Source organism: Primulina huaijiensis, chromosome 16, assembly GCF_012295235.1.
Source record: "Primulina huaijiensis isolate GDHJ02 chromosome 16, ASM1229523v2, whole genome shotgun sequence".
In the NCBI taxonomy this organism is placed as follows: domain Eukaryota; kingdom Viridiplantae; phylum Streptophyta; class Magnoliopsida; order Lamiales; family Gesneriaceae; genus Primulina; species Primulina huaijiensis.
This window is the reverse complement of record NC_133321.1, coordinates 19,807,305-19,834,216: the sequence shown is the minus strand read 5'-3', so window position 1 is coordinate 19,834,216 and position 26,912 is coordinate 19,807,305. Positions and strand designations below refer to the sequence as shown.

Below are 26,912 nucleotides of genomic sequence, written 5' to 3'. Positions count from 1 at the left end.
GCTGGCATTCAGCTAGATTTGAACAACCGAAATCAAAACATCAGAAACGTGAGCGAAAATGTTCGAGCAATTATAACACAAAAAGGGGAAAAATAAAACTCAGGCAAATGCTGGAAACGCACACTTCAGCAGAATCATATATACCTGATTAATCCAAACGGACAACTGTACCCTAACCAAGAGTTCTCGTTTCCACATGAAATGAAATTAAATGAAAAAAGAAACAATCAAATGAAGAATCGCAAGCAATGCAATTGATGAAGGTAAAGAATATATGTAAACGTAAATATATTCTCTAAAAAATAAGGTGGTGAAGTTGGTCAGCAAGAAAAATATAATAGACCCAGGCAAAACGAGTCCATCTCACATGCTCCCAGCTCTATCTGGGGTGGATTTTGCTGGCTTGAACTTGGTGATATCAACAAGATCTCCAAATAGTTTATCTTCTGGCTTATTGGGCTTTCCAGGGGGCACATAGGAAGGAGTGGAAACCGCATAAGAACCAGTCCTTAAGGCGGTATCATCCCTCATAGACAATCCAGACATGTTTTGCTCCAGGAATTGAGCATTATGCTGTGGGCCTTGGACATATCCATAGCCACAACCATAGCTGTAGCCATAGGGAACTGTTTGGTCTCCATACATCTGTTGAGAATACACGTAAGTCATCTGGCCGGATTGCAGAGGCTGAGGATACATCCCCATGGGTAGCTGATTCTGGACAGGTTGAGGCACTATTTGGTTGTTCTGCACTGGAAGATTATTCATCCCCGAGAAATGGCTACCGGTGATTGGCACAGTTGGTGATCCTGGAATATATGTTACGTTAGGTGATGGCTGGAGATGAACGGCTACATTCGTGACTTGCATTTGTTGAGGGTGGTTAATGGCTGGCCGAGAGTCGTCTAGCTGAGCTTCCCATGGTGGAGGTGGAAATGCACCGCCACTTTGAGCACCTGTTGGACAAATAGGTGCAGCTCAAATGGCTAATATTTATTTATTTTTCTTTGGTGAGGGCAGGGCGAAGGGTGGCTATCCAAAATCGAGAACTTAACACCAACAAACTATACATAATAATTAAAATGATGAATAAATTAGAGGTGAACCGTAAGAAGGGGAAGCTGGCTGCTGTTGCTGGGTTATCTGACCATTCCACGCAGAAGAAGCTGACTGTTCATATTGGGGTAGCATTGGACCAGACACACTACCATTTGGATAAACCGAAGGTTGTGGAGATTGGAAATTTGGTTGCTGAAACTGGTATGATGACGGATTTACCTGCCCAATGGGATTCGCAGGTTGATTGTTATTACTCTGTGAAAACATGTCAACAAGAGCGAGGGCATTCTGCTGCGATGCAACAGGACTTGCTGGATGAGGCTCTCCCACAGGAACAAGTGCCCGTGAATTTGCTGTAGGCGAGTTGAAGTCATCACCACTCAAAAGATCTATCTTAGGATCAGCATTGGCTGAAGTTGTGGACTGACTATTAGTTTCCACAGGAGCAGGTAGTAACTGTGTCCCTAAGCTAGTACTGGATGTAGATCTGCAAATGGTATTCACATCTGAGTTTGTTAAATCCAACTTCTTTTTAATGGTCAACTTGTACACAAGCAAGAAGGAATTGTCATCTGAATCATAGAGTATTAACAAAATATTTATTTTTGGACAATAAATTTCCATATAAAAATCTATCACAGTTCAATAAATAAACAATAAAAAATTTACCCTCTGTCTGATTGATTGCTGTCGCCAGTGTCTATAAAAGGAGTGTCAATATTGACCAAGGCTTGAGTAGGTTCAGGCTTTGGATTCTCAGATTGAACTGAGGTAGTTCTGGAGGCAATTGACTCGTGCTTAGCCAGTACACGCTGCAAATCATCATTCAGTGCTAGTCCTTGACATAAAAGTGATTCATCCCTATATCAGGAAAAATAACCACATTCAGCAATGGGGAGTATAACTGAGATAGTGAGATATAACTCCTACAAAATCACATTTTCATCTGTTGCAATACAGAATGTGACATATGCTCAAAAGACTGCATGAGGTTCCATAGAGTGCTCCATCTTTAAGGATCTAGCCAATCGTTCAGCTTTAGAAAAAACCTCAGTTTAAAGAAAAGGACAAGTAAACATCCATAGATGGGACCTGGAGAACCAAATCTCAACAAAACAAAAACACATGACAAGTAGGAGTAGAAGTAAGACATGGCCTTACGAAGTCGAGTTGACAAGGTGCACTACTCTTTGCTTGTATGTACGACACTGTTCCACCAGATCAACAAGGACCTCCTGTTTGATTCCCTGACGTCCAAAAAAGCACATAAATTGTCAATATCTCATAGTTTATCAAAATATTTCGAAGCATTATGCATCATATTAGTATTATATTAGTTTAGCTTGCATATATATAGCCAATGAAAGTACTTCACCAATTTAATAAATAGAAAAATGCTCAAAGCTATTCATTGTCACTTCAAATGATAGGAAGACAATGGGAAGCCACAAATTTTCCCAATTGAATTACATTGTTGCTCAAGTAATACCCACTTCCAGTGATAGATACCCAGAAATTTCGTGGTGATATAATGTGAGAAAAGCATACCTCTTTGTTACTAGGATCCAAAGCACTCAGCATTTCTGCAAGGACATCCATGATACCACGTGCATTTTGAATTTCTGTCAAGCTAAAACCAAAAAGGACAATGGATCAATGATTACTTAACTGCCATAATAAACTAAGCCTCACAGCAAAACTATAATAGTGCCTGATTTCACACTTATTAATTGCTAAGAACAAGAGCAGAACAGCTTTGTTAACAGAGGAACAGATATGATCACATAATATCAGAAGAAATAGGATCATAGCCCATAGGGCTTTACATTAGATCTTACAAATGAAATGGCACAGAGTTTCACTAGTTAAGGCTTTCCAAATGACATTATAATTTGCATTAGAATCAGTGTTTTCAAAACCGGGGGACCGGCCGGTACGACTGGTTCGAGTGAGAACCGATCACTAGTCCGACCTGTAACACCCTTAAAAACCATTTTATCTGTCAAAATCGGTCAAGAACTGGTCGAATGAACCGGTTTTTCGATTTATTTTATTTTTTTGAAAAATTAAATTTTTAATTTTTTAAAATCTTAAATTTAATATTTTGTTATATATATACATTATTATTTGGCATTTGAACTTCGTAAAAATATTATTTTAGTAATACTCGGTTATTTAATTNAATAATAATAATAATAATAATAATAAACAAATAAATGTGTTAGAACGAACCCCTTTTGCTGCAAATAAGCTCTTCGTGCTGATCCATAATCAGCAACACTTGTGAATATGATAGTACTATGGCGCGTGCCAAACGCTATCATCGCACACGTGCGACCCAATGCACCCTCCATTTCCAACTATAAATTCAACAGAAACGCGAATATCAACTATTCTACAACTCCTCAACGGTACTCAGGCGCTCCGGGAATGGAATACTCCGACGACGCGTCGAAGCTTCGTGCTGAACTTCTGCAAATGCTCCGGAGCCGTCGAACTCCTGAAGGTATTTTCGCGAGCTCTATCTCATTTTTATTGTGTTTCTGCATTTGGCATCTTCTGTTGATATATTTTTTTTTCTTTTACCTGTGGTACGTGATGAATCAGGTAAAAATTATCTGCTAGCTGTGGCTAGATTTGTGTTATTGAGTTGACGTTGACTTGTGATTCGACAATGATACATTGATATATGTTGATGTGTTTCGATAGTGTGTTGCATTCTGATATGTTGCGACGCAGATATTCTGTTAGACATGGCTTCCTAGGTTATTTAGCATATCACTGGGGAAGGGGGATAAATTATGAATGGAAAGCTATTTACTGGCGATAGTTGATTACATTTTATGAATGAATCTTAAGAATAGTTCATGTGTGTTCTTGGTGAAATATAAAGGTGCTTCTTGTTGGTCTGTCGATAGAAAGATCACCTTGTGATCTGGTTCATTCATTCCTTTTATCTTGGGAGACCCAATTTAGAAGCTGATGGTGAACGAGGGAGAATGAAAAAGTTAAGAAAAAGAAATGGCATTAATTTTGCCCTCTGGCCAAATTTAAAAATTCACTCCCCATTTCTTCCCTGCATCCTCCTTCCAATAAATATATATTTTCATTTAACGCAGTTCCTTGGACTGTTGAACCTACTCAACCTGTACGAGATCCGTTGTACCAGGAAACCTCAAAGCCAACCTTCAGTGAGGTTTAAATGTGCTTCAAGATGTTTTTTTTATCATGCTCCTGTAAAATACAGTTTCTCTGCATCATCGTTTCGTGGTACGTCAGGCAATGGAATCTTGTCCGAAAAAAGACATTCTCAATTTTAAGGAACTGCTTGAAGAGGAGAACTTTTACCTGATAACGGAGGTTTTTACTTATAGCAGCTCTTGATTTTGTCTCTGTTTTCTCTACTCGTATTTTGTATTTGTTGAACATCAGAACTCTGCATCTAATCAGTAGGTTATTATATCTCTTTGCATTCAAAATGAATTTGCTAGTATGTTTCCAACCAGGCTGGGGACCAAGGACGCCTGCCTGTTCTAATATTGAAACTGAAAGATACCAGTGAGAAGAGAAGACCAACAATTGTCTTCTTACATAGTACAAATAAATGCAAAGAGTGGTTGCGACCATTGCTCGAGGTAATCATAAGTACTTTTTTAGATGCTCAAGGCATTACCAATTTTTGGGATCGGGAGATTGCTTCATTAATTCCTTAATTTCAGGCTTACGCCTCAAGGGATTACATAGCTGTAGCAATTGATTCTCGTTATCATGGAGAGCGTGCCAGCAGCTTGACAACCTATCGAGATGTACATCCACTTGATCCTTTCTTTTTGTATAAAAAATTTGACAAAATTAAATTTAATTTGCAGAAAAAAGATAATTACGATGTGAGAATAATTTAAATGGTAAGATCTCGATCCTTGATTTGACAAAGACATTAAGTTTCCTTCATGTTTGCCATGGCTCACCATTCTGAGCAGAGTGGTTTGCCACAATTTATAGCAAGCACATGTTTAACATGAATAATGGGGAATAAATAAGGGACTTATTTTTCCCTTTTGAAGCTTTTTATGCGATAGTGTTTTCATTTATACTTTCATCCTACTTAATGAGAATTGACTACTATTCGTATTATTGAAAGCTATTCTCTCATGCTGTTATAGTCCTGCTTTCTTTGTTTTTATCCAGGCCCTGGTGTCGTCATGGAAAAACGCCACTGCAATGCCATTCATTTTTGATACGGTACTACAGCCAATTTTGGGTTTTATTTTAGTCCATTTCTTATTAGTACGTAGGACTTTACTTTTACAACGTACCTCCTGTTTTGTCTGGTTAAACTAAACGTTAAATAGTAATTTTTAAAATTTGAGAACTTCGATAAACTCCTCCATAAATATGCTAACATTGAGTTTTGCAGACATGGGACTTAATAAAATTGGCGGATTATCTTTCTCAAAGGGAGGACGTGGACCCTTCTCGGATAGGAATTACTGGTGAATCACTTGGAGGTCAGATAAATTCACTCCTAGATAAATACAGTAATGGTATCAAAGTTTCATATCCGAGGAACTACTTACAGATAAAATTTAACCCTTCAGGAATGCATGCATGGTTTGCTGCAGCTGCTGATACTCGCTATACAGTCGTTGTCCCTATAATTGGTGTTCAGGTTGGTGATATCTGATTTCTGAGTCTTCAATGTCCAGAATTGAGTTTCATCTGAATATTTACATTATAATTTTTAAGGGATTTCGATGGGCCATTGAACATGATATGTGGAAAGGTCGAGTTGATAGCATCAAGGCTGTATTTGAAGGTGAGAGCGATCGTTGGGAGGAATCCGACAATTTTCCGATGCATTATATTACCTCATTCTACGACTTTATATTTGCTTGTTGGAAAATAAATGGATAAATGATATTTCAGAATTTCCTGGTTACAGAAGCACGACTTGATTTAGGCCAGACTTCAATTAACAAAGATGTAGTGGAGAAGGTATACGTGCTTGTTGCATCTCTGCCAGGTGTTTGGAGGTTTATCTTTCTCGTATATGCATTCAAAATATGATTATATTATAACCCAGAATCAGGACAAATAACCTGATACTAAGAAGACAAAACCCTTAATTTAACAAACGAAAATAGACAAGATTCCTAATTTCAGAAATTGATCAAATCGCATGCATCAAATGATTCCTACCAGGACCATGAAGATTTTTTTAATGCTCTTAATTGGTAAAAAAAAAACTTGATTTAATCCGAATTTTAATTAAGCTCCTGATGGATCATAAATTGCTCAACAGGTATGGAAGAGGATAGCTCCTGGTTTGGATTCTTGTTTTGATTCTCCTCATACAATACCGGCCATTGCCCCACGTCCTCTGCTGATCTTGAATGGTGCCGCCGTTAACTAAACTTCAAAATCGACAATTAATGATATTAATCCTTAGAGATTGTTACACTTCAACTGAAACAAGCGTATGGTCGTTTCAGGGGAAAAAGATCCTCGATGTCCGATTGGAGGATTGGAACAACCAGTATCAAAAGCCAGAGAATCTTATGATAAAGCCAATTCTCTTGAAGCATTCAAGGTTTGAACCCGCGGGCCCTAATTTAGATTCATGCATACTTTTTCCCCGTTTCCCATACAGCTAATTGCGCTTCTTTATCTGAGGATGCATTTGGAGTGGAGGATTTCAAATCCACAATTTAATTTCACTCCACTTGTTTGTGCATTTTTTAAATCTGGATTTCAAATCCCTACTTTTACATTATTAACTTGTCTATCAGCTAGTGTAATGAATTTCAAATTCTTATAAGATGGAGTTAATTAAAAACCTTCTTTCAAATTCCTCTCTCAAATCCAAATCCTTCTATCAAAATCTAACTAATTGTTTTTATTCAGCTGGTCGTACAATCTGGGATTGGGCATCAGATGACACCCTTGATGGTCAAACTGGCCAGTGATTGGTTCGATCAACACCTCACTCCATGAAGGTAAACTTTCCACAACAAATTCAGTCTCCCATACTTATCATAAGAACAAGGCCAAGAGCATGTTGTGTTTTAATAGTTGTACTGTTCTCAAAGTAATAGAGATGCGTAATCCAGTTCTCCCATGTCAAAAAATTTGATAAAAGCTGAAAATTACATTTGCATCTGTATTGAACTTAATTGTCAGATTATTTTATCAATTATTTTAGCTCAACGCAAGATTTCAAATGGCATAATTATCCTGTCCAATAAAATAACATATTATTCTTTTCATGAAGAGAAAAGCTGGCATTCAGCTAGATTTGAACAACCGAAATCAAAACATCAGAAACGTGAGCGAAAATGTTCGAGCAATTATAACACAAAAAGGGGAAAAATAAAACTCAGGCAAATGCTGGAAACGCACACTTCAGCAGAATCATATATACCTGATTAATCCAAACGGACAACTGTACCCTAACCAAGAGTTCTCGTTTCCACATGAAATGAAATTAAATGAAAAAAGAAACAATCAAATGAAGAATCGCAAGCAATGCAATTGATGAAGGTAAAGAATATATGTAAACGTAAATATATTCTCTAAAAAATAAGGTGGTGAAGTTGGTCAGCAAGAAAAATATAATAGACCCAGGCAAAACGAGTCCATCTCACATGCTCCCAGCTCTATCTGGGGTGGATTTTGCTGGCTTGAACTTGGTGATATCAACAAGATCTCCAAATAGTTTATCTTCTGGCTTATTGGGCTTTCCAGGGGGCACATAGGAAGGAGTGGAAACCGCATAAGAACCAGTCCTTAAGGCGGTATCATCCCTCATAGACAATCCAGACATGTTTTGCTCCAGGAATTGAGCATTATGCTGTGGGCCTTGGACATATCCATAGCCACAACCATAGCTGTAGCCATAGGGAACTGTTTGGTCTCCATACATCTGTTGAGAATACACGTAAGTCATCTGGCCGGATTGCAGAGGCTGAGGATACATCCCCATGGGTAGCTGATTCTGGACAGGTTGAGGCACTATTTGGTTGTTCTGCACTGGAAGATTATTCATCCCCGAGAAATGGCTACCGGTGATTGGCACAGTTGGTGATCCTGGAATATATGTTACGTTAGGTGATGGCTGGAGATGAACGGCTACATTCGTGACTTGCATTTGTTGAGGGTGGTTAATGGCTGGCCGAGAGTCGTCTAGCTGAGCTTCCCATGGTGGAGGTGGAAATGCACCGCCACTTTGAGCACCTGTTGGACAAATAGGTGCAGCTCAAATGGCTAATATTTATTTATTTTTCTTTGGTGAGGGCAGGGCGAAGGGTGGCTATCCAAAATCGAGAACTTAACACCAACAAACTATACATAATAATTAAAATGATGAATAAATTAGAGGTGAACCGTAAGAAGGGGAAGCTGGCTGCTGTTGCTGGGTTATCTGACCATTCCACGCAGAAGAAGCTGACTGTTCATATTGGGGTAGCATTGGACCAGACACACTACCATTTGGATAAACCGAAGGTTGTGGAGATTGGAAATTTGGTTGCTGAAACTGGTATGATGACGGATTTACCTGCCCAATGGGATTCGCAGGTTGATTGTTATTACTCTGTGAAAACATGTCAACAAGAGCGAGGGCATTCTGCTGCGATGCAACAGGACTTGCTGGATGAGGCTCTCCCACAGGAACAAGTGCCCGTGAATTTGCTGTAGGCGAGTTGAAGTCATCACCACTCAAAAGATCTATCTTAGGATCAGCATTGGCTGAAGTTGTGGACTGACTATTAGTTTCCACAGGAGCAGGTAGTAACTGTGTCCCTAAGCTAGTACTGGATGTAGATCTGCAAATGGTATTCACATCTGAGTTTGTTAAATCCAACTTCTTTTTAATGGTCAACTTGTACACAAGCAAGAAGGAATTGTCATCTGAATCATAGAGTATTAACAAAATATTTATTTTTGGACAATAAATTTCCATATAAAAATCTATCACAGTTCAATAAATAAACAATAAAAAATTTACCCTCTGTCTGATTGATTGCTGTCGCCAGTGTCTATAAAAGGAGTGTCAATATTGACCAAGGCTTGAGTAGGTTCAGGCTTTGGATTCTCAGATTGAACTGAGGTAGTTCTGGAGGCAATTGACTCGTGCTTAGCCAGTACACGCTGCAAATCATCATTCAGTGCTAGTCCTTGACATAAAAGTGATTCATCCCTATATCAGGAAAAATAACCACATTCAGCAATGGGGAGTATAACTGAGATAGTGAGATATAACTCCTACAAAATCACATTTTCATCTGTTGCAATACAGAATGTGACATATGCTCAAAAGACTGCATGAGGTTCCATAGAGTGCTCCATCTTTAAGGATCTAGCCAATCGTTCAGCTTTAGAAAAAACCTCAGTTTAAAGAAAAGGACAAGTAAACATCCATAGATGGGACCTGGAGAACCAAATCTCAACAAAACAAAAACACATGACAAGTAGGAGTAGAAGTAAGACATGGCCTTACGAAGTCGAGTTGACAAGGTGCACTACTCTTTGCTTGTATGTACGACACTGTTCCACCAGATCAACAAGGACCTCCTGTTTGATTCCCTGACATCCAAAAAAGCACATAAATTGTCAATATCTCATAGTTTATCAAAATATTTCGAAGCATTATGCATCATATTAGTATTATATTAGTTTAGCTTGCATATATATAGCCAATGAAAGTACTTCACCAATTTAATAAATAGAAAAATGCTCAAAGCTATTCATTGTCACTTCAAATGATAGGAAGACAATGGGAAGCCACAAATTTTCCCAATTGAATTACATTGTTGCTCAAGTAATACCCACTTCCAGTGATAGATACCCAGAAATTTCGTGGTGATATAATGTGAGAAAAGCATACCTCTTTGTTACTAGGATCCAAAGCACTCAGCATTTCTGCAAGGACATCCATGATACCACGTGCATTTTGAATTTCTGTCAAGCTAAAACCAAAAAGGACAATGGATCAATGATTACTTAACTGCCATAATAAACTAAGCCTCACAGCAAAACTATAATAGTGCCTGATTTCACACTTATTAATTGCTAAGAACAAGAGCAGAACAGCTTTGTTAACAGAGGAACAGATATGATCACATAATATCAGAAGAAATAGGATCATAGCCCATAGGGCTTTACATTAGATCTTACAAATGAAATGGCACAGAGTTTCACTAGTTAAGGCTTTCCAAATGACATTATAATTTGCATTAGAATCAGTGTTTTCAAAACCGGGGGACCGGCCGGTACGACTGGTTCGAGTGAGAACCGATCACTAGTCCGACCTGTAACACCCTTAAAAACCATTTTATCTGTCAAAATCGGTCAAGAACTGGTCGAATGAACCGGTTTTTCGATTTATTTTATTTTTTTGAAAAATTAAATTTTTAATTTTTTAAAATCTTAAATTTAATATTTTGTTATATATATACATTATTATTTGGCATTTGAACTTCGTAAAAATATTATTTTAGTAATACTCGGTTATTTAATTTATTGTTTTTGTTTTTAAAAAATATATAACTATAATTGGTATTTTAAATATATGTAGATAGTTATTTAATTTTTAAACTTTGGTAAATATATTTTTTCGTGTATTTATAATTTTATATACAAAAGTTTAGGTTTTAAAAATTTTAAAAATATTATTCATCATATAAAATTAATATTTATATATTATAATAGTATTCCGGTCCGACCGTCCGGTTAAACCGATCGGATCGGTCGGACCATTTTTTTAAGGTAGATCAGTTCACGGTCCGGTTATGAAAACATTGATTAGGACATTAAGACAAACTGTACATGCCAAGATATTGACCTATGAGCTCCATTACTTCGTCATCATCCTGGATAAGCTCATCGGAAATCCAAATTCACCAAATCCTCTTAACCATTTCGAAAATTGTCTTCTGACTACTACATGGATTCTTGAGCTTAAAAAGGTTAATTTATCTCAAGAGTGCTATCAAGGTGCCAAAAGATCAATTAATTACTTCCCTGTTTATAATTCGGCGTTAATTTTATGCAGTGCCATGTGCAATAGAAACAAAGACATAGGATCCAGAGTAAATCCTGTTTTCTACAGCATGATACCCATATATCAACTTGGCTCGTTTTTGCCACTTTTGATGAAAATACATTGACAATTCAAATCATTCTGAGCGAAAAAGATGGAACTTAAATGAGGCCAAATATAATAAAATACCTCAACGTCGGAAACTCAGCTTCAGCAGAAGACTCGGTTGCATCAGGTCTAGATTCAGAATTACGAAGATTTTGCGGATAAGATGTCAGAGGAACCGTTTGTGGTGGAGTAAAAACAGGTGTTGACCGATCCGATCTCTGAGGGAAAACTGCTCCAAGCCGCTGATAAAATTGCCAATTTGCCATAGATTCCAAAGATTCAAGAAAAATAAAAAAAAAATAAAAAAAGCAATATCAACCATCACATATCAGGCATAAAAATTGAAATGAAAAGAACAAGATAAAAGGATCCTAGCACGATACCAGTAAATCCTGGTATGCTGTAAAGTATTGGGGATATCTCGCTCGAGTTCCTCCAAAGGCTTCTTGCCAAGTATCTATTAGAATTAATATCTTCTCTTTTACATGAAAATCTGGCTGCAATAGCAAATTTTATGTCAGTAAAACTGAGGCAGAAGACCAAGAAAGAGAAAACAAACAGCAGGAACAATACATAGAACTAGATCACCTTCTTTCTCACAATTTTCACCATCTCATGAGGCAAATCTTTCTCAGCAACATGCATATGAACTATGTCACTGCAATTCTTCACAATGGTTTCTAAAAGCTAAAGAATGAAAAGAAAACAATGTGATGGTAAGATTAAATTTATTGCATCCAATTCCGACCAAATGGTAGCCACCACAATTAAGACATATTTGGATTATTATACCAAATGAGAATGCAGAACCTATCCGCATGAAACAAAGGGAAAATGATATTTGTTCAGGAGTGAAATATCAAGCTTACTGTCAGGGCGAGGAGTTGGACTTTTGGATTTTTGCTACCAAGACGCTTCTTTATACCTCTCACTACGTCTTTGGCTTGTCTGGGGCAAAGAGAAGGCAACAAAACAAAAACAGATGTCATCAAAAACTAACCATCAATTTACTATCAAACAATAAGCAAACCAATTTCATCAAGGGGGAGTTCAATTTTCTTGTATCTACCAGTGAACATCCTGTTAAACCCCCCACCCACCCACACACAAGCACGCAAACAAAGAACAAATCCCTTGTCTCCAATGGGGTATAATAATTTATCTGTGGCTCATTTGCTACTTGGAACTATATAGTAGAAGCAACTTGAACCATCTAAAGCTGATTTCAGTCAGCCAATAAGCACAAAAAATAGCATGGGCATGTTCACAGAGCTAAAACAAATATTATATCGCATTCCATCATCAGCAGTTATATGTTGGAAAAAAATAAAGAACTCTAAAGAAAATTCAAGAATACAAGTAACTTCAAGCACTCAAGAATTCTCGAATAGAAATGCACATGTCTATTTATTTATTAATTTACTTTGTTTCCTGTAAAAGAGTCTTGTCAAATTCCCAGGACAGCATGTTAATGATGCCATACAGAATTTTATCATGAATTTGTATATATTTTATATAGATATGTAGAGAACAATTGTAACGTCAAGTATTCAAGAAACAAGAATTTATTTCCCCATAAAAAAAAATCGAGAACAAAACCATTTCCAAACCGCAAGAAATTAAAGAACACTACTTATTTCAGTCATACAAGGAACAAGCCTTTATTTCCAATTATTGTCCACGACGTATGCTAATCGAAACAAAAATTAACGAACACTGGCAGTTTCAAACATCCAAGAAGAATAGAATCATTTCCCATTCAATAGCTACAAAACTAATGCCAGGAAAATAACCAAATCAAAAAACGCGAGTATAGAAAATTACGCAGGATCGTGATTGCATATATCACAGATCTCAACGTTCATAGCCCAATCAGGTCCAATTAGCATGTCACTAGTTGCTCTTTCCACCATAGAATTCACCATTGTTCGCCTACCCTAATAATGAAAACCCTCGCCACAGAGAAAAAATAAAAACAAAAAATTGAAATCACAACTGTCTCTCCTCAGCGCCTCAAGAAATGCGTATGAATTGATAAAAAAAAAAAAAAAACAATAAATAAATCCTGAAAAAAGAGACAAAAATGATAATCTCGGGGGATCCGATCGCTGGTATTTATCAATTCTGTTGAGAATATTACCGAATGTGGGAAGGGGCGGGGATGAAAAAACTTCAATCGAAACGTGACGCGTGGAGCTTTATAATGTTGACCCCTGATTTATTTGATGGTGATGGATTTAGCCGACCCTCAGGATCGTTCCAATTTGTTTCCAAAACAAAAAAGGCTCAGTGGTGCAACCAATAATGAGTATTATTTAATATTTATAATCAACATCGATTAAATAAAATCGAGTTTTAAAAAAAATTGTGTCTATAATCAGCTTTTTTGCAATAAATAAACGTTAAAACTATAATCGCACAAAATACAATAATTTTTAATTAAATCAGATTTTTTTTCCTTTCTTGCAACTTCTTCCTTTATCTGACTACAACTTGCAAGTTGCATATTTTAACCTATTTTATAAAATACTTACATATTTCGAATTATTTTTAAGAACCTTTAGTCCATTTATTTATATTTCTGTTATTAATAGAATTTAATCATTATTTTTTAAAATCATGAATAGCTAATGAATCTCTTGCTTCTCAAGCAAAACAACTGCTTTATGCAATGAAATGCCTTATACACCAAAGGCAAGCTGATGCTTGAATATAACAATCCCTAAAACAGCATATCACAAGAATTTTAAAGTTGATGTTCGATTCACTTTGTGGTTTCTTAAGATCATTGTTTGATCCATATATACGTACAACACTCCAAACCAACTGGCTAATAAGTAACCGGAATTCTCACCGTGGCTGGTCCTGATTTCATGTCCTCGAGTATCAGATTCAGCAGAGTTCGAACTATCGAGCCTTCGTCACCTGCCAAGAAAGAAACAAGCATTTCGTGTTACACGACCAAGAACTAGACTGGACGTTTGAAACAAAACTATAAAGGCTATCAAAAACAATCCAATCACATCTATTTATAGTTCTCCAACAAGGGATTATCCCAAGTTGCTTAAAGACAACCTCACTGTCCCCGATTACTTGATCGTCCCATTGTGTTACTGCACGAACGAGTACACCACTTCCAATAAGCATCATTTCATCTGTTTGCTTCCCTTCCTCTAAGGTCATGTTTCCCACTCGTATCCCTTGAAATTTTCCCTCTTTCGCCAGCCCTTCAGCGAGAAATAGAACTCTCTTTGCAGTGGACCCACTGAGAATCTTGTCGAATTTAGGCATCACAAGCTCCTTTTCTTTCGTAACAAAAGCCACCTTCATATTAGGCCCTTCGGCAATATATCCTCTGTCATCCAGCCAAATAGCAGCATATGCACCATTTTTTTCCGCCTCCATTTTGACAGTACATTTGGGAGATAATTCACGCTTTTTCATAACAGCGAATTGGGGTGGTTTTATCGGGATTGATGAAGTTACTGCTTTGATGTTTTTGTAATTTGAAGGAGATTCATCTTGAATTACAATGGCATGAAGGGATGACTCCAGGCAGTCAGATGGATATAACTGGAATCGCCAGGTCCCGCTGAGAGCCAGTATCTTAACGATCCATTAATTCTGCACTTCGAAGCGCCCACTGTTTGTATGAGTATCCATTTGATGCTTTCTGTGCTGAAGAGGAGATTTATCTTGGCCATGACTGCTGAACCAATGATACAGTCTAGTTCATTCCACCTGAACAAGATTACATTTTTTACACCATTGTATTTTTTATTAAGAAAATACATCTCAAAACATTTTCTTATTCACAAAATGCTTAATTTTTAGAATAATTTTCTTTTTTATCTGTTTAGATTAGAAAAGAATAACAAACTCATCTTTTGTGCGATCATTTTTGTTTTGATCAAATACTGGATGGTCACGATATAAGTATGGTCTTCAGATTTCAAAGTAACTTGCTCACCACTGATGGTGACGTAACAATGTTCGATCACTGAATTTATTTGCTTCAGAGATTGTTGGACCAATTGAAGCTTTTTTTATTTCAGGAATGAGCATCCCATTGTTCCAGTTATTAAAGAGCACCGGACATTGGCTAAACTTTTGAATTCTACTCTGGGATTAATTTGTTCACTTGCTAGGCTTTCTACAAGGACCTAGAAGTATACTTTGCATGGTCATTGGCTTCAGACAAAAACAGCAACTGGTCGACTATCAATGGAGGAGGTTACCCTGTAATTCGGATGTGGTTGCATTTCTTGATCCCAAAAATTAAAATATTAGTTAGATAAACTTGTATTTTTTATTTTTATTTTGAGTATGGAAGGATTGTTCTGCTATTCGTTGTTTGTGACCAACATATTCCTATACGGGTATGTATTTTTCACCCTTTCAAGTAATTCTTCTAGAATTTTTGGAGATTTTCCTGCTATTGACTTCTTAAATCTTCTGTGGAGAAGGTTTTGCTGCTTTATTCTTGCTAACAAGTCATGGTTGACATGCGGAACATTATAAACTTCTTGGGTGAACCACTGCACATATTCTCGTAGACCTTCTGATTCTTTTAGGATTATGGTGAACAAATATGATTCTATATTCGGGTACTTTATATTGAAAAAAAAAAATTGATGCATAAACGCTGAGTGAATTGCACCAAGATTCTTATAGTTTGGGAGGTAACTTGTCGAACCAAGAGAAGGCAAAACCTGAAAAAGTAGTCTGAAATATCTTATAGTAAGTGGCATCACTGATATCAAACAGTTCGGTCGTAGTGTAAAACCTGTCGAGGTGATCTTGTGGATCACTCATCCCATTATACTCGGGCATGTTCAATATCTTTCACTCATATGGGTAGTGCTTCGGCCAAGATGGTAGGAGAGAAACGACTACGTCGAGCCGGTAAAATTTCGAGAGAGCTTTCTTCTCCTCTTGTAATATGAAGCTCTTGGCAGGGAGGTGGAGCATGGCTATCAACCTCTTTCAACTGAAGTGTTGTCCCCTTCCCATGATTGATATGGTTGGCACGTTCTTAGTCCCGATCACCTCTCTTTCTCATGAAATCCTCTCATTATAGCGTGTGAGCCTGTTATCGCTGCCATGTTTTTGGGATGCTAGATAGTGAGTCATTTTTTCAATTGCGGCACGAGAGGTCGTCTCTTTCTGAGCCTCAGTTGTAATAAGGAACTCCTGCCGTTGGTGAGGAGCGAGAGATGAACGCGCTGGATCATTGTTGATGTGATGAACTGCTTTTGATCGTGTCTGCATTCTCAGTGACTAGGTGACAGTTTCCCACAAATGTCGCCAATATAATGTAGCCAAAAATATAATTGCTCGGATTATGTAGATCGAAATTGGAATATCCAAATGGTTTGTAAATGGTCCATGTAGTCAGAGTCTCGTAGATGATTAGGTCGTAGACTTAACAACGTAGTCATATGCGATTGGTATAAACGACTGGCATAGACGACTAGCTTAGAAAATTGGCATAGACAAATCCTTGTAGCCATAGACCAGTAAACATCAAACTTAGTGGGTCGTCACTTGTGTCACGAACAAACGTCAGAGGTGTCCGAGGTTTCCTGATGTAGACACTCTGACGTTCAAGTCAGTAAACATCAAATATATTCTCTGAAAGTTGGAGACCTCAAATAAAAAAAATGAGATAGTGTACTTTGGATAATGAGGTTCTCTTCTATTTAAAGATTTTTTTATGTGTTTAACGGGCTTGGATTTTTGTAAGCAAGATGCTGGGCTTGATAAATGTCAATGAGGTAATGAATGTTATATTCATCCTATCGGTTAAAAATGAAAATTTAAAGTGATTTATAAAAAATTACAATGAACTTCTATTACAATTTGAACTAATCATTTTCGTTAAGTATGAACGAATAGAGACTCAGCGTGTGACAGTTATCATAAATTTTAGGCTTATTAATACTAGGTGCTCAAGGATGGACTTAGAAATTGGAATCATGAATGAGGTGGATTGAGAAAGAACAATGTGGATGGCGAAATGGTTGTGACGTGAGATATTGAGCACTAGTTGGTATATAAACTTTTCCCGATGGGCCAATACTTAAGAGCTAATGTGTACTAATTTTCAGTTGGGCGTCAATATAGCATCTACAATTTGGACAGCCCAATCCAAGGCCCGTACTTCCACTTTTATGACGTCATGCCGAATTTTTGAAAATTAAAAATAAATAAAACTAATCATCCAAGAATAAGATTCAACACCGAGTCACTTTATTTATTTTATTATTAATTCTTTGAAATAAAACTACTTGTCATAATAAGTTTTTATTTTTCCATCATATGGTTGTGAGGAATTTTTCCCTATCATCTATGTTGAAATTCAAATATATTTTGTACTAAAAGAGGTATATGTCATTTATGATTGTGGTGGTTTTTTCAAGATCAACAAGGTTTGATCTTATAATACATTAAACTTATGACATAACGTGATGCCAAATCCCATTTAAAAAATATTAGATTTCGAATGAGACGGTCTCACTAATTTATATTTTTTGGATCGACTCGGTTCATACATATAGTGAAAATTACTATTTTGTCAAAAAAATAATATTTTTATGGTTCGGGTAAGAGATTTATCTAATAAAATTGATTAGTGAGACAGTCTCATAAGAGTTTTTATAGAAAAAAAAATAAACTCAAGGTGTTTTATTCCATTCGTAGAACTTAATTAGTTACTTAAATATGAAGATGATATTTAAATGAAGTGACATTCATAAATGTTCTTGAAAAATTTATCTTCACTCCCATGTCATTCTTATATCACACTCAAGTCTCAACCGAAACCTCATGATTTGATGAGCATTAAATTTTGGGAACATAATAACATTTTAAACAACATCAATTTTTTTTAAAAAAAAATTCATGACCATTACCTTTAAAAAGCGGAATATCTCTACCCCGCTTTCGAGTTCACTACTAAATCACAAAAAAATAATAATTATTGTTTTTTTTTTAACCAACTGGGAAGAGTGGAAACCCCACTTTTATTAAGAATTAGAAGGGAAAAGGAAGTCTATAAGATATGTTTGATTTAGTGGAATAGATGAATATTTGACCAATGATAAGAAGTTTGATTCACTAACCAATATTTTTTTCCAACGAGCCCGTCGCACATAATATGCTCTTTGCAGTTTACCTGATTAATGTGGTTTGTAAGTTATTGCATTAGTTTGAATATTTACTCAGTACACATCGAAGTCACAGTAGGTTCTATCGTCATTAAAAAAAATATGGATTAGTCTTTTAGATTTAGATTTTGTTACTACACATACAGATCAGACTTTACATATATTTATCTGAAATAAAAGTAATTATATTATATGGAACATAGTTCATCTAATACATATTTTTCAGTATCATAGCTCATCAAATTAAAAAAATTAGAAAGCCCTAATTTATTTCCGAATTTTTACAAATTAATCCGTGGGAGATGGGGCACTTTCACTTTCACTTTAACTTGTGTAAAGCCAACAATCTAATCTCAGGTGGAGCTAAAAACTTCCTTTTTTCTGATTTATAAAACGTGCAAGTCCCCCATTTTCTTATAATTGCACTATTTTAATTAATTTAATATATGTGACTTTTAAACTAAATTAATTGTTGACTTGTGGCTTCTCAAATCAAACATGAACGCCTCGAGTGTAAACTAAATAATCTTCAATATCGCAAAATGATATTTGATTGAACATAAAGTATCATTATATATGCTAATAAATAATAAGTAAATAAATGTATAGCGGTATCGCACTTATAAATTGTTTGAATCTAGCAATCATTAGTGCGCATATAAATATCAAATTAACTTATAATTAGTTAAATATTCACGGTAATACTTTATATTTTCATTAAATATTCATAGCTTATTATATTATAAAATATACATCAATCAAGCATCGTCTTGAAAATTTACGTGACGAATAGGAATGTTTTTCTTCTCCTTCTAAAATATTACGTATCATAATGGTCAAACTTTATCGAAGCAGTACGTACATATATATTAGCTATCATATAACTGATTACTTTAAGTAATATCATGTCATTCAAATGTGCATTACACAAAATAACTATTTTTTACTGAGGAACTCGCAATCGCTATAAGTCGAACTCGTGTTAAGTAAATCTTTGAGTTTAACACGTATTTACGCCATGCTAACTGCACGTATTTGAGCCGAATGTAATCATATGATAGAATGCCTTATATTTAATATTAGCAGTATATATTGAACTCGATATTATTATTTAATATGTTATAATTGGTTAATTTGAAAATTATTGGATAGGCAAAATAATTCAATTCAATTATATGACAATTTTAAATTTTCTGTGCCTGTTTGTTTGTCATATTTAAACTTATTCAAGACAGGTCTATGTTACACGTAGCCTATAGACCTATAGCTAGGATAAATCTTCCCTCGGAAGTCGAAACTAGTTCCCAAGTGAGAGGAGCACCACACAATTTTGAATTTTCTATTCCATATTTAGGAACAGCTTTTTTATATACTAGAAATACACGTGCACAAATTTGTAACATAATTAATTTTATTTTAATTATTTTTAAATTATTGATTATAATTGACAAACCACTTAGTTATTTTTAGAATTTAATTACTAAAACAGGTTGTTGTAATAACTTTTTTTTTTGGATAAAAGATTTAAAGCTAATTATAAAAAAATATTCTCCAAATTTTGAATAAAAATCTCTAAAATTTTTATAAGAAATTAATCAACACCGTAAATATATTATATAAAGAAGACTACTTAATACACAGGATTATTGGTATACATTATGGATCAGCCTTATGAATAAAATCATTAATATTTATGGATTGATGTGTCATCCAACGTACATTAGTGCATTTACAACTTTATTATCATTATTATCTATGAAAGAACATTTGGAATTTATTGCCCCCTCTGCCTCATGGATTCCCCGGAAGTCTAAAATAAAATATAATAAATTAAAATAAATTTTAAAGTTGTTTTTTTTTTATCACGCGATTATTTAGTTTGATATTATTTTAATTTTGGAATTACAATTAAATAATATATCATTTTTTCATATCCATTGAAAATTTTATATCTTTATGCATAATCCTTGTCTATTAAAAATGAATTATAATAATCGAACCATTTACTTTAAATGTGTAGGGAAACAAACCCACCCAAATATGAGCCATTATTTAATTTCAGTTAAAGGAAAACACAGATTTATATTTAATACATCTAGCTTTTGGATAATAACTATAACATGGAGTCTTATATTTATTTCCCATAATATAAAAATATAATATGTGAGAAACAAACCCAAAAACTAAAAACTAAAAACAAAATCAAAAGGCCCGATATTGAATGATTTCCAACCCATTGCTAAGGGGTCAAACGTGTGTGAGATGGTCTCATTGGTCGTATTTTGTGAGACGGATCTCTTATTTGGGTGCTAAGAATATTATTTTTTATTGTTAATATCGGTAGAGTTGACCCGTCTCACAAATAAAGATTCGTGAGACCATATCACAAAAGACATACTCTTGCTAAGACGATCAATTTAAAAAGACTCGTCCACAAAGCAACTAATACTAAACAATTATTTTATTTGGCTTTTCTTTTAATTTTATCATCTATGATCATAATTAATATTTAAGAAACGTTCGAACTTTTTATCAGTGGATTTATAAATGATTATCACACTCGCAATGAATCGTCCAAAGTGTCGTTGCCTTTGATAAAGTTTGAAGATAGATCTAAGAAGTACTAGTCATATATCCAACTCTATTAGTTATTAGCTTTTGATATAGTGGTAAATTTTCCGAGAATTTCCTCGACAAAATTTTTCCATCGATGAAAACATATGATATTGTCAACGTGGGATTTTACTTGCATTCTCAGCCATCCTCCCTTCAAACAAAGGACCACCATTATTCGCATGGTCCGGGCCTCCCCTCATACCCATTCTTCCGTCCTCTCAATTTTGGTGATCATACATTCAAAACAAGGTCACTCATATATATTGCATTGGGACATGAAGCTTAACCTCTCTCGAGAGTTCATGAATTTATCGGGAGCCCTCACATCTTTCATTTAAGTATCTGAATATTCCATCCACTTGGCTCGATTTAGATCATGACTCTGATATCACTTACTGTACAATGAAATACATATATCTCTACAATGATATATTATTGTCCACTTTAGGCATAAACCCTTATGAATGCATTTTTGGGCTTTACCTAAAAAATCTAATTTCAATGAAATTATATTTTCATCTTATTAACAATTATAGAACTTTAGTTACATTCCCAACACTATGAATGCGAACTAATATTTCATTATTACATATAGGTGACATCTTAATATTTTTGTACTCATTCTTTAATATTTTGAGCTGCCTAGTACACACTTTTTACTTACTTATAAAAAATTAATCTCTGCTTCAATCATTTTTTATAGAATTTATTATGGTTGTTGAATAATGTACATGAAGTTGTAAAGTTCAATAAATAATTATATTCATCATAGAAAGGGCAGAACTATTATAAAAAAAAAAACAAAAACAAAAATAAAAAATACAACCTCGTGCATTAAAATTTGAATTCATTTAATTTGTTGTTTTTTCATAAATATGAGTTTCGAACATAAAACATAACGTTGTTGTCTAGTAAAAAATAAAGACCGAAGTCAAATTTGTCCCAGTGTGGATGTTCTCTTTTCTTTATTTCTTTTTTCCCCCTTGAATAATGGATGCAATTTTTATTTTTTTGAAGAAATAATGGATGCAATTTAAAATATATGTAATTATAACCAAGCGATCCACCCTTTAAACATTAATGTAATTTTATTTAATTACTGTTTTTGTTCATATACATAAAAATAATAAAATTAGTTGTCTGATCTTAAAAAGTAATTTCTTGATAATACAACTTAGACGGGCAATATATAATTTTATTTTAAAATTAAAGAATAAGTAGTCCACAAGATATATCTCGCAACAGTAGGAAGTCACTCAGAAACCGATAAATTTAGTATCGGGTTAGAAGAATGATCGAGGAGGTGATTCAAAATTATAAGTTAGAAAAAATTGAGGAAGAGAAATAAACGTAAAATTATATAAATTTATAATAAAATTAAATCGTGATGCAATATTAGACCCAATTAAGAAAACGAACAAGATGTTAAAAATGTTGAACATCTTTAATTCCTGTTAGCCAATATCACTGTAAATCAACACACACACACGCACACACACACACCGAACTGCCATCACCTCTGCTTTTATTTCCTTATATATATCCTATGAAAAAGTTGAATATTTTCATGAAACAAAATCACCATTTGCTTATTTCTCTCTCTCTTTATTTCGTCTTTTTTTTTTTTAATCTTTTAAACCTGTCTATAAATGAATAATAATAGCAATATTGAATGAATGAATGCTGATTGATAAGCCCCGTAGCCTTCGGTCCCACCTCCTGTTTTGTCTCTCGATTTGAAACTTACAAAAACCATTCTCTCAAGGGAATAAGAATATCTCATAATCCATTCCTCTTCGTCAGGATTTCTCCTCATACCGAGTCTTGGTAATATGGATATTATTTTGTTTTATAACCAAAGGTGATATACATATATATACATACAAATTATATATGGACTTATCTCTATAATCCACGATCCATTTTCCACATCAAATACACGTTTTTACCACTTGTTTCCTGGCCGTATTTCACTCTTCTTCATTTACTGAATATTTGAAGTGGTTGAACTGCGGAGTCCAAGATTCAGAAAATATTAAATCTGCAGTTGGATAGATAAGATATCAAGTTATCTATATTCTCTTTTGTTTGTGGGTTTTTTTTCTTTATCCAAGGCGCTGATTCTTGACTCTCAGATTAGTTATTCTTGACTCATGGATGATTACTTAAGAGAAATAACGGGGAAAACAGCCCATGATCCTTGTAAAGATATTAATCTTGGAAGCTTGAAATGTGTTCCTGGCCCTGTCATAGTCGGTGCCGGGCCTTCCGGCTTGGCAGCGGCCGCTTGTTTGAAGGAAAAAGGCGTTTCACCTCTAGTCCTCGAGAGATCCAACTGTATAGCATCTTTATGGCAGCTGAAAACCTACGATCGGCTCAAACTCCATTTACCTAAACAATTCTGCGAGCTTCCACTCATGAATTTCCCTGAAGATTACCCCACTTACCCTACGAAACAGCAGTTCATCCAGTACTTGGAATCCTACGCGAAAAGGTTCGAAATCAGGCCTGTATTTAATCAGAAGGTGTTGAGTGCCGAGTTTGATAGTATTCTTGGATGTTGGAGGGTGAAAACAGCATCAGAAGGAGCAGGGTTGGAGTCTGAATACATCTGCAGGTGGCTAATAGTCGCGACGGGGGAGAATGCGGAAGTGGTGGTGCCGCCAATCGAAGGGGTGGCAGAGTTTTGTGGAGATTTGGTGCACACCAGCGGGTACAAAAATGGAGGGGTTTACAGAGGGAAGAAAGTGCTTGTTGTTGGATGTGGGAATTCAGGAATGGAAGTTTGTTTGGATCTGTGCAACCATGGTGCCAGCCCTTCACTTGTTGTCAGAGATAAAGTGAGAAATCCACACCTTTTAGTGCGTGTTTAATTTGTGTGAGTTTTTCTACCATGTTTTTTTTAAAAAACCATAATTGAAGATGAAGAGCTCCATCGTGTGTTCATTATTTGAATAATGGAAGGAAAAACCTAGATTTCTTGTGAAATTAATTTTTTAAAAGATTTTCACCCTCTTTTCTCTTGGTACTTATTAAGTACTAGGTGAAGTTGTCTGTGTGTGCATGGGAATTGACCGTATGATAATGGGAGTATACTTACTGTTTTGAGAGTATGTGTAAACTTTCGTTAATATCACAAGTTGTGATTTTTTTAGAGAAAGAAAATCATGAAACCCTAGGTCAAATGAAAATTGAAAAAAAAAAAAAAGCTAATAACTTTGATTTTAATTTAGTGTATTTTATCGGATTTTTTGTCGGGAACATTTGTGGCTGGAGATTTACACATATGAAGAAAGATCTTGGTTTTCAGTGCTTCCCAATTGTTTGAGATTTTAGTTAAATCGAAATGATTTAAAGAATTAAAAAACCTTAACGTATTTGTCACTTTTTTGGGATACTCAAGCATGCGCAATTTTTCTTTGTAAAGTTCATCTTTTGCAGGCTTACTAATTATGTATTCTTTAAATATATTAAATGTTTTTCTCCCCCACTATAAATATAAATGACCTCTAGCTTTAGGAAGACCAATGGAATTTAACCAAGAAATGACGTGAGTTAAATATGCAACAGGATCACCTCCTCGTAACCATATTTACGTTCTTATATTTAATTTTTATTTTCCTTTTTTCTTAATGTTGATTTCTTATGTCTTCTTCCTTTTTTTGGGTGAATGGCTTTAAATCTTGAATATGAATTTAGCTGCACATTCTACCGCAAGAAATGCTGGGAAGATCAACTTTTGGGCTGTCGACGTGTTTACTGAAGTGGTTTCCCCTACACCTTGTCGACCGGTTTCTATTAATTGTTTCATGGCTCCTACTCGGTGATACCAGTCGGTTAGGGCTGGACCGGCCTCAGCTAGGCCCACTCGCGCTAAAGAACATCTCCGGAAAGACGCCGGTGTTGGATGTTGGAACCCTTGACAAGATTAAAAGTGGAGACATTAAGGTACAATTCCTCCTTGTTGTGTCTACGTCCGATATACCCTTTCGCTAATTATTGCTAAATTCACATCAAACTTTTTAAAGTTTTTGCTGTAACCAATGATCTCAATTGCCTTTATCAATCATTGGGTTTCCTTTGCTTCTGTTAGATACATTTTTAGTGTTACAAAAATCACCTGTTTTAATCAAACAATTACGAAGGAAAAAAGGGTCCTTTTTCGGTTGAGATTATGCGCTTGAGATTCCACATATTAATTTCTCTAGCAATTGGTTGGTATTTTCAAGAAAAAAACTCCATGTCGTCGAGTGGTTTTCATTGTAAAACAAAAATGTAAAGTAAATCATCAACTTTGACAAAGAAACCCTCGTGTATCATTGTGTACCTAAGTAGTTTTTTTTTTTTTTTTTGCATTAGTTATGAAATTACACCGATTCGAAGGCAACTTTCAAGGAGTGATATTGATATATATGGTATCATGCAAGTCTTTTTTATTCTATATCATTTTATTTATAATTTATTACTGAAACTTATTTTATTTTACAATCATAAAGGTGTACCCCGGCGTTCGGAGACTAAGCCACAAATCAGTAGAATTTGTTGATGGAAGAATACAAAATTTTGATGCAATAATATTAGCGACTGGTTACAAAAGCAATGTACCATTTTGGCTAAAGGTACAACGACTTTTTGATTTTGCAATAAATCTCCAAATTTTCAGAGTGCATATACGAGAGGACATGTTTGGCTCATCCGTGTTAATTTTTTTAAACCAGGGAAGTGAGATGTTTTCGAATAAAGATGGCCTCCCAAAAAGGCCATTTCCAAATGGCTGGAAAGGCGAACATGGGCTATACTCGGTGGGATTCACCAAACGGGGCCTTCTAGGGGCATCCATGGATGCCAAAAACATAGCAAATGACATAGAAAATTGTTGGAGAGAAGGTGAAAAGAAACATTCATCCGTTTCTTGGCCCCATTCCTAGCAAAAAATGTGTTGTTTTCGATTAATTTGGTAGGATATTTGACTTGAAGAAAAGACTATGAATGGAGAATTTTTGGGTTTGCATCGACCAAGATGATCGCCTTCCGAAATTGGATCAACTTTTTGGCGAAATTCACGACGATCGATCTCCGTTAACCATGCCCCCGAGAACTCGAAAAAAGGCCGATATATATCGTTCTAAGTAGTAGTGCATACTTCTTGTACGTTGACAACTCTCTTCCTAACCAGTAACCATGAGATATTGACTTTTTAGTCATGTGGGTAAATATCTTGCACGTCAGTGTATTTCGATCACTTGATGTTTTATCACTGAAATTAAAGGTGGTTGGACGTGTGTAACGCTAGCTTGTTGTAATTGAAAGTTATTAATTAGGCTTGGCAAGTATAATTTTTGTGTTTGTTTATTTAGGGTTTAGTTGGCTGTGACGAGTGTCGTTGTAATGATATTTAAACATTATGGGAAACTTTTGTACCAAAATTTTAAATGATCACACAGGCTCATTTAGTTCAATATTTTTATTATTTCTTAATTTCTGACATGTGCCAGTTTATATATACGTGAAATGATTACATTCCCTACAAGTAGATATTGGACCACTAAAATTTAATATAAACGAATGTGCTAGATTAAGATTGTTGCTCTACGCTAAATTCTTAATCATGTGATTGGTTGTCAAAATTTTCCACACTAATTTCGGTTTGCCAAATTGTGTTGTGTGTGTGTGAGATCGTTACGTTTTTAAGGGACAATTAATTGAATTAATAATGAATTCATCGAACCTAATTATGAAAATTGAAATGCCATGTTTTCCTATTAGGGCACAAACAATTTTTTGAATTGAGTTCTCCCAATATAATTGCGACAATGATTACATGAGATTCATGTAAGAAAAGTTCCCTGTGGAATCGTCATCTATTAATATTGGTAAACAATCAATTAAGATCAGTACTATTTCCTATTGAGGAGATGAGA

General features: G+C 35.2%; 4 protein-coding genes and 1 pseudogene across 6 annotated transcripts; 2 read left to right on the top strand and 3 right to left on the bottom strand.

Moving 5' to 3' along the window:
- Window positions 1–124: 124 nt before the first annotated feature.
- LOC140961285 (TOM1-like protein 9) lies at window positions 125–2,732 on the bottom strand. Its single transcript, XM_073419710.1, has 5 exons — window positions 2,608–2,732; window positions 2,221–2,306; window positions 1,729–1,920; window positions 1,107–1,546; window positions 125–956 (listed from the first exon to the last, which is right to left on the bottom strand). Exons 1-5 carry the CDS (start codon window positions 2,656–2,658, stop codon window positions 364–366), a joined length of 1,362 nt encoding a protein of 453 aa, XP_073275811.1. The 5' UTR covers window positions 2,659–2,732; the 3' UTR covers window positions 125–363.
- Window positions 2,733–3,355: 623 nt separating this feature from the next.
- Window positions 3,356–7,286, top strand: LOC140961286 (uncharacterized). Its single transcript, XM_073419711.1, has 13 exons — window positions 3,356–3,565; window positions 4,179–4,255; window positions 4,339–4,419; window positions 4,566–4,694; window positions 4,779–4,865; window positions 5,248–5,301; window positions 5,477–5,567; window positions 5,658–5,728; window positions 5,806–5,875; window positions 6,002–6,054; window positions 6,362–6,455; window positions 6,552–6,649; window positions 6,964–7,286. The coding sequence occupies exons 1-13, from the start codon at window positions 3,490–3,492 to the stop codon at window positions 7,051–7,053; spliced, it is 1,071 nt and encodes a 356-aa protein (XP_073275812.1). The 5' UTR covers window positions 3,356–3,489; the 3' UTR covers window positions 7,054–7,286.
- Window positions 7,287–7,460: 174 nt separating this feature from the next.
- Window positions 7,461–13,387, bottom strand: LOC140961283 (TOM1-like protein 9). Of its 3 annotated transcripts, none has more exons than XM_073419707.1 (10): window positions 13,031–13,386; window positions 12,076–12,154; window positions 11,795–11,893; window positions 11,590–11,703; window positions 11,288–11,448; window positions 9,944–10,025; window positions 9,557–9,642; window positions 9,065–9,256; window positions 8,443–8,882; window positions 7,461–8,292 (listed from the first exon to the last, which is right to left on the bottom strand). In XM_073419707.1, the coding sequence occupies exons 1-10, from the start codon at window positions 13,129–13,131 to the stop codon at window positions 7,700–7,702; spliced, it is 1,947 nt and encodes a 648-aa protein (XP_073275808.1). In that variant the 5' UTR covers window positions 13,132–13,386; the 3' UTR covers window positions 7,461–7,699. The 3 variants fall into 3 exon arrangements, with proteins under 3 accessions (XP_073275808.1, XP_073275810.1, XP_073275809.1); XM_073419709.1 differs by having other exon boundaries at window positions 12,076–12,149; XM_073419708.1 differs by lacking the exon at window positions 11,795–11,893 and having other exon boundaries at window positions 13,031–13,387.
- Window positions 13,388–14,054: 667 nt separating this feature from the next.
- LOC140961121 (D-amino-acid transaminase, chloroplastic-like) lies at window positions 14,055–16,039 on the bottom strand (annotated as a pseudogene).
- Window positions 16,040–22,713: 6,674 nt separating this feature from the next.
- On the top strand, window positions 22,714–26,341 carry LOC140961797 (indole-3-pyruvate monooxygenase YUCCA2-like). The gene is made up of 4 exons (XM_073420497.1): window positions 22,714–23,831; window positions 24,691–24,939; window positions 25,488–25,610; window positions 25,710–26,341. Exons 1-4 carry the CDS (start codon window positions 23,145–23,147, stop codon window positions 25,917–25,919), a joined length of 1,269 nt encoding a protein of 422 aa, XP_073276598.1. The 5' UTR covers window positions 22,714–23,144; the 3' UTR covers window positions 25,920–26,341.
- Window positions 26,342–26,912: the final 571 nt, after the last annotated feature.

What these genes read in the sequence shown, in the direction of transcription:
- LOC140961285 (XM_073419710.1), bottom strand. Translation starts at nt 2,658, where the DNA reads ATGGATGTCCTTGCAGAAATGCTGAGTGCTTTGGATCCTAGTAACAAA. An exon ending in CACCTTGTCAACTCGACTTC is followed by an intron (nt 1,921 to 2,220) that starts GTAAGGCCATGT and finishes TTCCTGATATAG; the next exon opens with GGATGAATCACTTTTATGTC. An exon ending in AGCAATCAATCAGACAGAGG is followed by an intron (nt 1,547 to 1,728) that starts GTAAATTTTTTA and finishes TACCATTTGCAG; the next exon opens with ATCTACATCCAGTACTAGCT.
- LOC140961286 (XM_073419711.1), top strand. Translation starts at nt 3,490, where the DNA reads ATGGAATACTCCGACGACGCGTCGAAGCTTCGTGCTGAACTTCTGCAA. An exon ending in CATCAAGGCTGTATTTGAAG is followed by an intron (nt 5,876 to 6,001) that starts GTGAGAGCGATC and finishes TCCTGGTTACAG; the next exon opens with AAGCACGACTTGATTTAGGC. An exon ending in ACAAAGATGTAGTGGAGAAG is followed by an intron (nt 6,055 to 6,361) that starts GTATACGTGCTT and finishes ATTGCTCAACAG; the next exon opens with GTATGGAAGAGGATAGCTCC.
- LOC140961283 (XM_073419707.1), bottom strand. Translation starts at nt 13,131, where the DNA reads ATGGTGAATTCTATGGTGGAAAGAGCAACTAGTGACATGCTAATTGGA. An exon ending in TGAAAATTGTGAGAAAGAAG is followed by an intron (nt 11,704 to 11,794) that starts GTGATCTAGTTC and finishes TTGCTATTGCAG; the next exon opens with CCAGATTTTCATGTAAAAGA. An exon ending in GCTGAGTTTCCGACGTTGAG is followed by an intron (nt 10,026 to 11,287) that starts GTATTTTATTAT and finishes TTTTGGTTTTAG; the next exon opens with CTTGACAGAAATTCAAAATG.
- LOC140961797 (XM_073420497.1), top strand. Translation starts at nt 23,145, where the DNA reads ATGGATGATTACTTAAGAGAAATAACGGGGAAAACAGCCCATGATCCT. An exon ending in TTAAAAGTGGAGACATTAAG is followed by an intron (nt 24,940 to 25,487) that starts GTACAATTCCTC and finishes ACAATCATAAAG; the next exon opens with GTGTACCCCGGCGTTCGGAG. An exon ending in ATGTACCATTTTGGCTAAAG is followed by an intron (nt 25,611 to 25,709) that starts GTACAACGACTT and finishes TTTTTAAACCAG; the next exon opens with GGAAGTGAGATGTTTTCGAA.